The 13,204-nt window shown below is 44.1% G+C and overlaps 1 protein-coding gene across 2 annotated transcripts in view; it reads left to right on the top strand.

The window, feature by feature from the left end:
- Cdc40 (cell division cycle 40) overlaps positions 1-12,468 on the top strand; it is a 51,671-nt gene extending 39,203 nt beyond the window's left edge. For both annotated transcript variants that reach the window (XM_041654619.1, XM_041654620.1), the window contains 6 exons: positions 1,247-1,348; positions 3,123-3,238; positions 3,455-3,588; positions 8,015-8,091; positions 9,993-10,137; positions 10,981-12,468. In XM_041654619.1, coding sequence (XP_041510553.1) covers positions 1,247-1,348; positions 3,123-3,238; positions 3,455-3,588; positions 8,015-8,091; positions 9,993-10,137; positions 10,981-11,158 — 752 coding nt within the window. In that variant the 3' untranslated portion in view covers positions 11,159-12,468. The remainder of the gene's footprint in view (positions 1-1,246; positions 1,349-3,122; positions 3,239-3,454; positions 3,589-8,014; positions 8,092-9,992; positions 10,138-10,980) is intronic.
- The last annotated feature ends 736 nt before the right edge of the window (positions 12,469-13,204 follow it).

The following is a 13,204-nucleotide window of genomic DNA, read 5'->3' as shown; positions in this document are numbered from 1 at the left end:
GACGCTTTAGAAGGATGTTGGGAGCTAGCAGCGGAAGCATAAGGAACAGTGGGACTGAGGATGAGAAGTGAACCAAAGGGAGGCCAAGCTGTGCCAGCAGAGCCTGACAATCTCTTCTGTCCTTGTCGCCTCTTGTTACTTTTTCCAGATTTAACTGTACCACACTGAAGTGCTGTGGGCCACAGTGGCTCTGTTTTTAGATTAAAGTGGGAGTCTGTTCTCCCATGCTCTGTTACGGTGTGGGCTCTCTATGCAAACAGATACCGAGACACTGCGCCAGCACCCAGGACTTTGAGGGAAACCGTCACTTGTGTCCAGGGGAATAAAATGCCCCTCAGATGCCTCTCCTCTGCCTCACCCATACTGCCAGAATTCAGGGGGAAACTGGGATTCTCTACAGGGATCCTCTGCAGGGGACCGGGGGGGTGGGGAAGGGGACTGCTCGTTGCCATGCTCACACTTGCTTGTTGCCATGGCGCTTCCGCTGCACCCGCCTAGCTGGAGAGCTGGAGTTCTGTGGAAGGGGTGGTTCTGGGAGGCAGCCCTCAGGTGACAGTTTGAGTCTTGTACATTGTGTGAAATCATTTGTGTCTTGGTCATAGTGAGAAACGGGCATGTTTCTGCTTTTGTTTAACGACATCTTAGTTCTCTCAAAAACTTGGAAAAGATTCATTTGTCTGGCAAGGTTTGACGTCCAGGGAAAGCGTAATTAGGGCCCTGAAATTAATTTAGTGCCAGGATAACATCTTTTAAAAAATAGAGGTAACATCATGGTTTTGAATCAATTTTTATGGAATTAAGTAATGTGATCTCAGAAATAGGCAATTACTGGATAAGAGCTGCAACCTCCTGCACTTGAGGTTTGGAACACTTTGTTTTTACTTCTAACATGGTGAGCAATATGGAAGGGACCCCCCCAAAAAAAATCTCAGCTATTTCTTTCACTGGCAGTAATTAGAACTTTAGATCTCAATAAATTCTTGGCTGGTTAGTCGTCAGTGTGTGCACTGCATATTAAAAGATGCCACGACAAATTTTTAAAAATTGCACCTTTCCCCTGAGTTCTTAGCAAATTGTAACCTGTGAGAACCACCTGCAGAGCCTCGTGACGGAAGACGAACTGTCACCCCAGAGCTGTGTGCACAGACGGGGCTGGGGTGCAGGCTGGCAGCTTCCATGAGGTCACTGCCTCGTGCTCCTCGGTGGTGCACTGATCTCACCACAGCTTCTGTGGTTCTGCTTCTAGGTCACAGTAAGGCTGTGAGAGACATCTGCTTCAACACCGCAGGCACCCAGTTCCTCAGCGCGGCCTATGACCGGTACCTGAAGCTCTGGGACACCGAGACGGGTAAGTGCGCACGGCTTACTCTCCTGAACTAACAGTCCGTGGACTCGGACGACTGGCCCTCTGGTGAAATGGTGCCTTCTCCAGCTGCTGCTTCTCGTTATTGAGAAGTCAGCTGATAGCACAAGTGTGTGTGTAGATTGACGCTCGTCTGTATAACCGGTGCTTTCCCTGGGACGCATTATCCTCACCTGCAGACATGTTGATGGACAAACACAAACCGTTCTGTCCACTGTCTAATGATCTCCTTATTCCCCCACATCTCCTAGTATAGGCATTGCATAGATCAGAAGCAAATTTAATTTAATTGCCCAAATTGATAATGTAGATTTGAACTCATATGGGCCGGTTTCACTTAATACAGTGATATTAATTATGTCGGTATTTTGTGGTGGTGTAATTGTGTATTACTAGGAAACATCTTGTAGAACCAGGAATGAAGGTGCATAGCTACAATCCCAGCATTCAGGAGGCTAAGGCTGGAAGACCTTGAGTTAGAGACCAGCCTGGGCTACAGAGCATGACCCAGTCTGAAATAAAAAAAAAAAACAAAAAAAACAAAAACCCTGTGGTTTTTGCCAAGTTAATCATAAGAAATAATGTTTACTGGACACTGACTGTGCTGAGCATATGCTGGTATCTGTAATTTGACTTTAGCACACCCCTACGAGGTATGTGCTAGTCTTGCATTACAGGTGAGGAACTGCCCATGAACATAGGCTTCTCAGAAGCAGGTTGAGTAAGTGGCAGAATTGGTTCGATCCAAGGTCGCACTGACTCCAGCCCAGGTTCCTCACCTTGCTTGTCGCGGTTCTCAGTTCTGACTACACATTGCCCTCCTCTGGAGCTGCTCCTGCCTGGGCTCCCCCCTCGCGTCAGTGTGTAGACTGAGCTAGTGACCTCACGGCTAAATGGCAACCATCCTACAGCTCTTAAAAATTAAGATACACGTGAAGTGTTAAGTGCACAGGTGTTCAGCAATTTTTTAAAATAATAAACTTGTGCAAATTTGTTTTAGACACGTCAAGATCAAGACATAGAACACTGCAGCGTGTGGTGGAGTCTTATGCCCTTTCCTAGTGTGCACCCACTTCCAGCAACCACAGAGCGTCTGTCACCACAGGCCCCATGCCTGTTCTTAACCTTGTAGATAGGATCACACCATAATCTCTCTTCATTTCTAACTCTTCACCCAACTTCACATCTGATACACACTCTCCTGGCTTTTACCTTAATGTTTTCTGCTGCTCATAATAGTCCATGCATTGATGTAATTAGATCTATCTCTGTAACTAGTGATACATTACTTTGGGGAAAATTGTATATGCTAGTGTGTGTGTGTGTGTGTGTGTGTGTATGTGTGTGTTCACCTTATTTCTTTGATTTCTTTCAATTGAACTGAGGGCTGGCCAGTTTTGCCGCACTGGCTGGCCGGCAAGCTCCCAGGATCCACGTGTCCTTGTCTCCCAGTGTTGGGTTTACAGACGTGCAGAGCCGTGCCTGCTCCTTTACAGGATGCTGGTGATCAACACTCAAGCGCTTACACTTGCACAGAAAGTGTTCTTACCGATTGAGCCATCTCCCCAACTCCTGAAAAAAGAAATTTTAACCATTAAAAATCTATGAAAACTACCATTGTAGTGGTTTTAAGAGCAAGCAAGCAAGCTGCACTTCCTCAAAATTCAGTACGTCATGACTTCTAAGTAGATCTTCACACCATTGTCATCCTTTAGGAGTGAAATTTATTTTTCTTGTTTAATTTGACTCTTTGGTTTAGGGCAGTGTATATCAAGATTTACAAACCGAAAAGTACCCTATTGTGTCAAGTTCAATCCTGATGAAGACAAGCAAAATCTCTTTGTAGCTGGGATGTCTGACAAAAAGATCGTGCAGGTAGGTACGCCTCTCTCTAGTGTATCTGTTAGGACTGGTGAAGAGAACGGAGCATCCACCACTGATGCTTGCTACACTTTGAGGGTCCTTGCATGTGCCTAGAAGGAAGCAGTCATTTCATGAACATGGGGCACTAGAGTCTTTAGGTTCCCAAGTATAGTCTGCTGTTGTTACGAGTCCTCACCTGTCTGTACCTTCTCTGCTGTCGCTGCGCAGTGGGACATCCGCAGCGGAGAGATTGTCCAGGAGTATGACCGGCATTTGGGAGCTGTCAACACCATTGTGTTTGTTGATGAGAATCGAAGATTTGTGAGTACATCTGACGATAAGAGCCTAAGAGTTTGGGAATGGTGAGTTTCCATCGGTAAAATGTCTGACTTTCATAAAACAAATAAATAAATACATAAAAAAATAAAATTTATAGCCGAAGTCAAAGCCTGATAATATGCAGCTATTTGCTTATTTTTCCAGCCAAAGTGTTTTGATTATTTAAGTGCCAACAATTTGGAAATTGAAATCTAAACATACTGTCCTTCACAGTCTGTGGAGAATCCTTCAAAGTGCATGGATTTGAACTGCCAGCTTTGTGGTCGTGATAACTGTCTTAGCATGGCTTTACACATTCTTTTTTCGTTTTATTTCTTATTTCTTGTGTGTGTGTGTGTGTGTGTGTGTGTGTGTGTGTGTGTGTGTGTTGGCTTCGTTTCCCTGCATCCATTGCAGGTCAAGGGCAGCTCTGCGGAGGCTTCTTCCCTGGTGGGTCTAGAGCTCACACTCAGGCTTGCAGAGCAGCATTTCCTGCCAGGTCTTCTCGCTGGCCTCACACTCTTTATTAGGTAGCGTACTGGTCTTTGCAGAATGACAGGCAGGTGTATGATATGAGGGTCACACATAATCTCCTGGCCTCCGAAGAAACCCGAGCTTTACCGCCTGCCATGTAATCATTCATGCTGTAAGTTGCCCCCTTTCATCAGCTTTAAACAGGCCTTTGGATTATTGAATATAATCAGAATGTATTGAATACTTTTTCCTTTTATCCAAAAAAAAAAGTTTGTTTTAAGTAAAAAAAAAAAATATTTAAGCTGATTTCATTAAGTATTATGTTTCTTTTATGATTTAGTTGCAAATAAGTAAGTGGTAATCTTCCTTTTAATAAGAAAGTCCTTGGGTAGAACCCGGCTTGTCTTTATAGACACAAAGCACAGCTCAGTGGAGACCACAGCCTTGCAAGGACTCAAAAGTGCACCTTCGCACCCACCCCTAGAAGTTGTAATTTAAGAGAAAGCCTGCAGCCTTGAGCCCCAGCCAGGGTTTCCTGTTCAGACTGACTCCCATGGAAACCGGAGTGGGCTGAGTAGGCCCTCGGCATTGTTAAGACAATCGAGATAATTTCAGATTTAATGCAACTTGCACACCAGCAGTATATCCTTCAAGATTACCCCCAAGGACATTGACTACTTTGTATCTAATCTTAACCTTCAGCTTCATCCTTAGGGGTCATGGTTTGAAGCTAAAGTCTGTCATCCGAAATGGTGCTTTTTAAGAGATTTAGCTCTCAGTGGGAGAGTGTAACACCCACAATGAAAGAAAGGAGGAGGGAGGCTGTTTTCTACAGAAAATATGATGTAAACACCAGTGTTCTTGTTTGGATGGTTTAGCTTGGTTTGGGGCAGATGCACATGGTGTGTGCGCACTTGCACATCCTGTCCACTTGTGTGCAGAGGTCAGAGAAGGATGCCAGGTTGTCTTCCTCTCAGTCACGCCTTGTATTACATGGGTGCTGGGGATTTGAACTCAGGTCCTCACACCGTACAGCAAGCACTCTTAGTAACAGTCTCCCCAGCCTGATACCAAATTGTGTGTGTGTGTGTGTCTGTGTGTGTGTCTGTGTGTGTCTGTGTGTGTGGTGTGTGATAGACAGAGACAGAGATGTCAGTGGTTTGATTTTGCTTAAACAAACATTTAATAATAATAATAACAGATACAAAATCAGACATTTGTATCTCTAGATGCTGTTCCAGCGCCATCATTGAAAGCAGAGTGGTGTAAGAAGGTGGTTAATATTGAGGTGCTGTACCAGTTAGAGGGCTTTGGGTACTTGTATTTTCTCAAAATGCTTTGATTAACTTAAGGTGGCCATGTTAGCATCTTGTTTCCCTCTGAACTCCTAGGAAGCTCTGCTGAAAGGCACACTGCTCTCTTGTTGCCAGTGATGCCGTGCAGCACGTGTCCGTGTGGCACCAGCTGTTATCATATTGACTATACATTAATGTTACTATCATTAGTGACAGTACAGGTGTGGAGCTAGCGCTTCCTTTGTGTCAGTCACTAGGATACGCATGTCATACAACCTCTTTCCTGTGCAAAGCCGTCTCATGAGATAGGTGTGTTTATGTGGGGTGGGAGCCTTTTTCTCCTTCCTTCTGTACACTAAGATGGCTTAAGTGATCTGCCTAAGGTGGTACAGGACGTGAAAACTCAAACGACAGGTCAGACTGATTCCAGAACTTGGATTTGTGACTCTGTGGCTGGGAGAGTGACTGGGAAGACTTGCGGAGAGGAGTAACTTGCATCTGCCTACAGAGAGCCAACAACTCGGGGCTCTCGGGATCTCCTGCAGCCTCTGCTGCAGTAATCGCAGGGGATTCTGGCGCTAGCACAGGAGAAAGGGCCTTAAGCTCACAGCAGGACTGAGCCCAGGCGCAGGAAGTTCCCAGCACTGGGGCTTTCTATACAAGAGGCATTTTCCCAAACTTACATGTCCTCCACCTCATTGTAGAACAGCACCGTAATAGAGTATAAGAACCAGATGGATGGGTCAGTGGTTGAGAGCACCAGCTGCTCTTCCAGAGGACCCAGGTTCAATTCCCACTGCCTACATGGCAGCTCAGAATAGTCTATATCTAGATCCAGGGGATTGGATGCCCTCTTCTGTCTTCCATAGGCACCAAGCACACATGTGGTGCTTAGACATACATGCAGACAAGACGCCCACACACATAAAAATAAAGACCTAAAAGACAACAACCAAAGGAAGCTGGGCTTTCTTTCACAGTGCTATACAAACAACCGCTAATGTCCTTGAGAAGGAGAATTGGGGGTATGGTAGATACCAGCAACTGTGGCCTGAGAATCAGTTGAAAGCTTGATAGTAGGCACGGCGGCTTTGTTTTTGTCTTTAATGAAAAGTATTTATTTTGGTAAAATGTTTTGTATTGCTGTTTATCTTTTAGTTTTAAAATGCCAAACTTGTTAGCTGTATTGCTCTGTTCATTTCCAAACCAGATGATCTGAAATCAGCTCCATCTTTGTTACAGTTGAGTCACGGTATCAGTAGGAAAGTGATTCTGTGTTTATGACATTTAACTATGCCTAGCAGGAATTTTTGCAGAAATATGAAGTTCCAAGGGTAGTATAGATTCAGTTCTGTTCTTGAGCAGTGGTTCTCAACCTTCCTAATGCTGTGACCCTTTAACCCAGCTCCTCATGTGGTACTGACCCAACCATAAAATTATTTCATTGCCACCCCATCACTGCAGTTCTGCTGCTGATATGAATCATAATGTAAATATCTGATATGTGGCCCTGTGAAGGGTCACTTGCTCTCCGACCCTTGGGAGCTGCTGCTCTAGAGCTGATTGTACCTGGAGTCCCTGAAATAGGGCATGAGTACTTTTGCTGTGTTTACTAAAGATGTGGACCTAAAATATGGTTGATTAATTTAGAAAGTGCTCTTTCAATCCATCTTATAAAAGTCACTACATACTAGTGATAAATACAAAGGTGGGGGACATGAATTGTCTTTAAAAACGTGGAGGATTATTCTGAAAGTTGCTTCTCACTGCGCTTAGAAACGTGATGTCACTTCCCGTCCTTCCGTGGTTACAGGAGAGCCTTTTCCTCTGGTCATCTGTTCCTTCTGGATGTTGGGTAAATGACAGAGAAATTCATACATGAAGTGAAGTGTGATTATTTTCCAGTTAAGCAAAGTATTGGCAGTATTGAGTCGTACCCTAAGACTGCACTCGCTCTTCACCCGTGCTGCTCGTCAGATTCCATGTCCCAGTCGGTTTACTCCACACGCAGAGGGAGCAGCCATGCCAAAACCCCTTTCAGAATTTCCAAGTCATTTTTATTAAAAAAAAAATAATGAAAACGAAAAGGTACTTAGTACAATTTGGTTCTCAATTTAAGTGAATACTTAAGAATTTTGTTTTATATTGGGGCATTTTTATCAGATGAGGTTTTCACTGTTCTATACTCTGCTTTTTGTCCTGGACTGTACACTTTAGAAATACTTTACATGTAAACTGAAAAGAGGCTTGGTACCAAGCACTTAATCTCTGCGGCCTGGGTCATTTTTCTGGGTGGATGAAGGTAGCACACGGGTCCCTACAGCTCTGTCTGTCGTCCACACTCACTCCCACCTGCTCACGAGGTAATGAGGTGAGGTCAGCTGGCAGATGAAAACGCTCTTCATAGGCTTGCTCAGACACCCTCTTCTGCCTCCCGTGGTACCTTTTAAGATGAGTACATCACTAAGGGATATTTAGTAATAAGGGCCAAAGTTTAAGTCTCATAACTAGAAACTAGAACTGACAGCATTATAATTTTCATGGAAAGTCATTTGTAAAATAAAAACTTTTTCATAATAAACTCCATCCTGGAAGTTCAATGAAAAGCAAGTTGCTTGTATTTGGGTACATTTGGGTAATTCTTCTAAATGTGCTTTGGTGAATTACTCATTCTAACATGTATGCTATTTTCAATTTTTAGGGATATCCCTGTGGATTTTAAGTACATAGCAGAGCCCAGCATGCACTCAATGCCTGCAGTGACTTTGTCTCCAAATGGTGAGTTGGAACACAGAATGCGTTCTAAAATGAGCTTCTAAGACACGGAGTAATTGCTGGATTCATAGGAACTGGAGAACTCTGTGCAGGGAATCAGGATGTTGCCGTACTTGTGTAAGGAAACCTTTTCTGTAGCAGGAGTAATTACTGGTTTTCATATGTGAATCACCTCACCCACTCTCTTGTTTTGAAAAAATAAAAGAGTCAGTGATTTACAGTTAACATTAAGGATTTCTGACAGTTGTTTTTTGTTTGTTAGTTTTTAATAATTTTCCTTCCAACACAAATCAGGTTCAATAAATCATTTAATAAGAACTTTTCTTTCAAGGGAATAGGAAATTTTGGTCTGATTCTTCAAAATGAGAACATTTTAGTGATTTTCCTATAATAGGGCTTTTAAAGCAGTTTTACAGCCCTATTTGACACTCAGGGTTAGTTCTCATGCTCATTTCCTTTAGGGTTTGACTGGGGTAGCAGAAATAGGTTATCACAGTAGATAGCTTGTCTGAGCCCTTGTCCTCATTCCACTCTGGATAAACATGCGCAGATATGATACAGAACTTCATCCCTCTGGCTCAGACGGCCTTGTTGAGCTGGTGTCTATCGGGGCTCACATCTGGAACCCCGTCTCCTTCATGGCAAGTTTCTGTCTTTGACTGCCCAGGGGGTCACACTTGATGCAGCCCACTCACTGCATGGATGCACTTGTGGGTGTTGATGGTGTGTTCGTGTGTGTGTGTGTGTATGTGTGTGTGTGTATTAGTGTTTTGTCTACATGTATGTCTGTGTGAGGATGTCTGAAACTGGAATTGCAGACAGCTGTGAGCTGCCATGTGGGTGCTGGGAAATGAACCGGGGCCTTTAGCATGCAGTGCTCTTGACCACCAAGTGGTCTCTCCAGCCCTAATGATGGATTCTTGTTGATGGCAGAGGCCCTTCTCTCCACTCCTCTTTGTGAGAGCCATTTTGCAGGGCCCAAGTTGAAAAGAAAGGATACAGGGGATTGTGGGAGGGAAAACTGCATCTCCAAAAGATTTTCTTCAGCAAAACAAAACAAAAAAATCAAATACAGTTTCCTATTGGATAATCCATTGTCTTTTAAGTAGCAGGTAATTGTGCTGCAGGCGTACTGATACTGTCTAGCTCTGATGGGGATGTAAAGTGAGTGTTTTCAGAGCTATTCTGGGGGCAGACCCAGGACAGGAAGAACCCGCCCCTCTGTCTGCCCCTCTTTGGTGACGGTTGGCAAGAACCCTGTCATTCTTAGAGACACAACAAGCCCTACATAGCACTTTGTCAGTCCCCGTATGTACCTTTGTCGTTAGGATTCCAGTCTTGGACATGTCTTCCCCTCACATAGGCAGTGCTGGGACTGTCCCCTGGGTAATCCTTACAAGTGTCTAAGATGCTAGGAAATGGTATTTAGGGTCTGTGGCTCCAGACTCCAGGGTAGATAAGGCAACACACCCTCTGAGAAACAGTCGCTGCGGTCTTGCTAACCCTCTTTGATTTGATGCTTCCCATAGATGTATTCTATTCTGTAGTTCTGTTGTCTGGAGTTATTATAAAATAATTCCACTTAGCATGTTTTATTTTAACTTAGTTCTGTTGGCACCAAGATCTGGAATTGTTTCCTTGTTCTTAAGCAGTCAAAGCTCCATGTGAGGAGTTCTCCAAGACAATGGGAACACGGGAGTGGGGTCCAGTGCTGTAGGTAAAAATGGCTCTTGCCAATACCTGACTGGTGCACTCTCCCGGTGCCAGAGGAATTGCTTTTCTGCTATTAGAAAGCACTTGAGCACAAAAGTAATGAAAGCTAATATATGTAAAATAAATAGTTAAAATAGTTAAATAAATAGTTAAATCTTCCTCTAAAATATGCCACTTACTGCATTTTACAGGGAAATGGCTCGCATGCCAGTCAATGGATAACCAAATCTTAATTTTTGGAGCCCAGAACAGATTCAGATTAAATAAGAAGAAAATTTTCAAAGGTCACATGGTAGCAGGCTACGCTTGTCAGGTCGACTTCTCGCCGGACATGAGGTAAGTTAAGCCTTCCTGTTCACATGTGATGGGATGGTACAGTGCTGTTCAGTAGCAGTACTTCACAAACCACTGGGACCTGTGTCAGTGCTCGAGGACTGGGTACTCTTTCAAACTGACAGGGCAGTCATAAAGGGAAGAACAAGCTATGGAAATTACACTTTGACTTTTCTGCAGGGTCTTCATCAGTCTATAATACTGCTTAGGCCTATGCCTTTAACTGTTACCTAATCCATTCCTGCCTGCATCACCGTGATTTTCTCTCTGTTTTTCTGTGTCACTGTGGTTGAATGGATACCAGGAGAATTCCCCATTAGTGTTGGACAGACTTCAATTTGTCTACACTGAAAACAGAAATGTAGCTTTTGGATATTTCTAGGTCACAAGAGTGAAATTTCTGCATTCACTTTCCTCCTCTTAGTTAAAAATATATAGGTAGAGGAATTCAGATATCCTGTGACTTTCTATATTTAGCTTGGTAATTAGGCCTCAGATTCCTATTTCTGACTCAGCCTTCGACATGTTCAGAGCATATTGAAGCTGAAACTGTTGAGAGTTCACTGCAGCACAGTGTACCTAACATGCTCACTGGCTGCCTGAGAAACACGTTCCTCTGTGCGCTCGTCCTGTCTCCTTGGTGAAAAATAACTTCCTAGCTCTTAGGCTGGCAGCTTATCGGAGGGAGGGACTGGTGATGGCCAGCGGCAAACTGCGCGTGTGCTTGTTCTTCTGAACTCTGTACCTTCACATTTCTTAGGGTGAAAACACGGGCGCCGTGTCTTTCCATCGTTTCACCAGGTTAAGGTGGGCGAATAATTGTGATATGTTTTCGTTCTGTTGCAGCTATGTGATTTCAGGAGACGGAAATGGAAAACTAAACATTTGGGACTGGAAGACCACAAAACTCTACAGTCGGTTTAAAGCCCACGATAAAGTGTGCATAGGTGCGGTGTGGCACCCCCATGAGACGTCCAAGGTCATCACGTGTGGCTGGGATGGCCTCATCAAACTGTGGGACTAATGGGATTAGTCCTTTCACAGTCTGGGATCATTTTTGATCCAGTGTCATATTTAACTATTTAATTATTAAAATGTGTTGGATGACAATTTGATTTATAGGTAATCTTTCCATATATGGCCTTATGAAGTTGGCCAATGGTTTTTGTTAAGAGCGCTGTAAATTTGCCTCATATAAGTCCGTTGGCAACTTCATTTTATTCTTTACAGATGCTATTTATGTGAAGAATGACAGATAGTTACTCTTGGCAGGCAGTTTGCATTGGTCCCTGAGGTATCACCGAAAGGACCATTTCGGGGCCTACTGGATAGGGGACCCTAGAGGAAATGACGTAGTTGATGACTCAGGCACCAGCCCTTACCAGTCCACCCGGAATGGAAGGAAAGAAAGGACTGGTGCAGTTTGATTACTCAAGAAGGCGGGAAACACTCAGAATTACTGCTCCTATCATTTTCATTGAATCAAGTTCGAGGCTTTCGGTTTCACGAGTTCCATTATTTTTATGGCCTGTGTTGTATAGTTTTACTTGTAAATGAGTGACCTTTATTGGCTGCAGCATTTCTCTGATTATTAAGCAATGTAAAATTAAAAAGCAGCCCACAGTTCCTCCCTTGGCTCTCTTCCTGATCAGGGTGGCCAGGACTGTATAGATGAAAGCAGAAAGTGAGGTGTCTCTGAAGGTGGAACTCTGGTGAAGGAGCCAAGGCTTTGGATTTTCCTGAAATCACTGTCAGTACGGACGGACCTGGCTGCGCTCCCAGAAACCAGGGTCCGAGGGCTCTCCTCCACCACCCTACCAGCGACTCCCCTCTGGCCGAGCATGAAGGCATGGTCCAAAATACTGCCTTGCAATTTCTTTGAAGTCACGTTTTGGTTTTGTTTTTTTAATTACTCTGATTTTGCTTGTGAATACAAACAGTAAAACTTTTGAATGTTAGAAAATATTAAATTTCCTTTCAGATCTTTGTAAAAACATTGACTCTGTAAGAAAATACCTAGAGTCCCCAATTTAAGAGGCAGTAACCATGTTGTTTTCTTTAAATCACATCGTGAACTTTGCACTGCCAAGCCATCGCCATGTCTGTATCTTCCGGGAAGGGTGGCATACGGGAGGAAGGAATCCACGACCTTAAAAACGCGCGGAGTGTGGTGGGGAAAGACTGCAGTACCGCATGTTCAGAATCATAATTTTAGAATCCCCATCTCTCTTACTGTGTCGTTGACTGTTTCTAAGCCGAGGAACTGTACATAAGAGTTTTCTCTTTTTTGAAAAGACCCTATTTTTGAATAAAGCATTCTTTTTATAGAAAGTGCTACTGAAATGTCCATTGTGTCCTTTTTAGTCCTAAGTGTGTAGATACCAGGTCAGACCCTTGAAGCATTTAGGGTGTATAGACATGTGGGATTAGAGTGCACAGACAGTGCACAGGCCGTCGGGTTCTTTCCCAGCATAGGAAACCTGAAAGCACAGTGTTGCACACTGTGAGTGCTCACACACTGTGAGTGCTCACACACTGAGCGCTCACACACTGCTGCACACTGTGAGTGCTCACACACTGAGTGCTCACACACTCTGAGTGCTCACACACTGAGTGCTCACACACTGCTGCACACTGTGAGTGCTCACACACTGTGAGTGCTCACACACTGTGAGTGCTCACACACTGAGTGCTCATACACTGTGAGTGCTCGCGCACTGCTGCACACTGTGAGTGCTCGCACACTTGCACGCTGTGAGTCCTTGCACACTGTGAGTCCTTGCACACTTACACACTGTGAGTCCTTGCACACTTGCACGCTGTGAGTCCTTGCACACCATGAGTCCTTGCACACTTACACACTGTGAGTCCTTGCACACTTACACACTGTGAGTACTTGCACACTTGCACACTGTGAGTCCTTGCACACTTGCACACTGTGAGTGCTTGCCTTCTGCCTCATCCTTACTGCAAGATTTTTATTGCACCCTGAACGTTAGAATTGTTGAACTGGATTAATATTTAAACACTGAAGCAGAGGCTGGACTGACAGGAAGTTCAGGCAAACAAG

The sequence above is a fragment of the Microtus oregoni genome, unplaced genomic scaffold (genome assembly GCF_018167655.1).
Source record: "Microtus oregoni isolate MIOR12 unplaced genomic scaffold, Mior012 000006F_ref0000085, whole genome shotgun sequence".
Classification (NCBI taxonomy): Eukaryota; Metazoa; Chordata; class Mammalia; order Rodentia; family Cricetidae; genus Microtus; species Microtus oregoni.
Note: the sequence above shows the minus strand (reverse complement) of the source record. Positions and strands in the feature narration are given on the sequence as shown.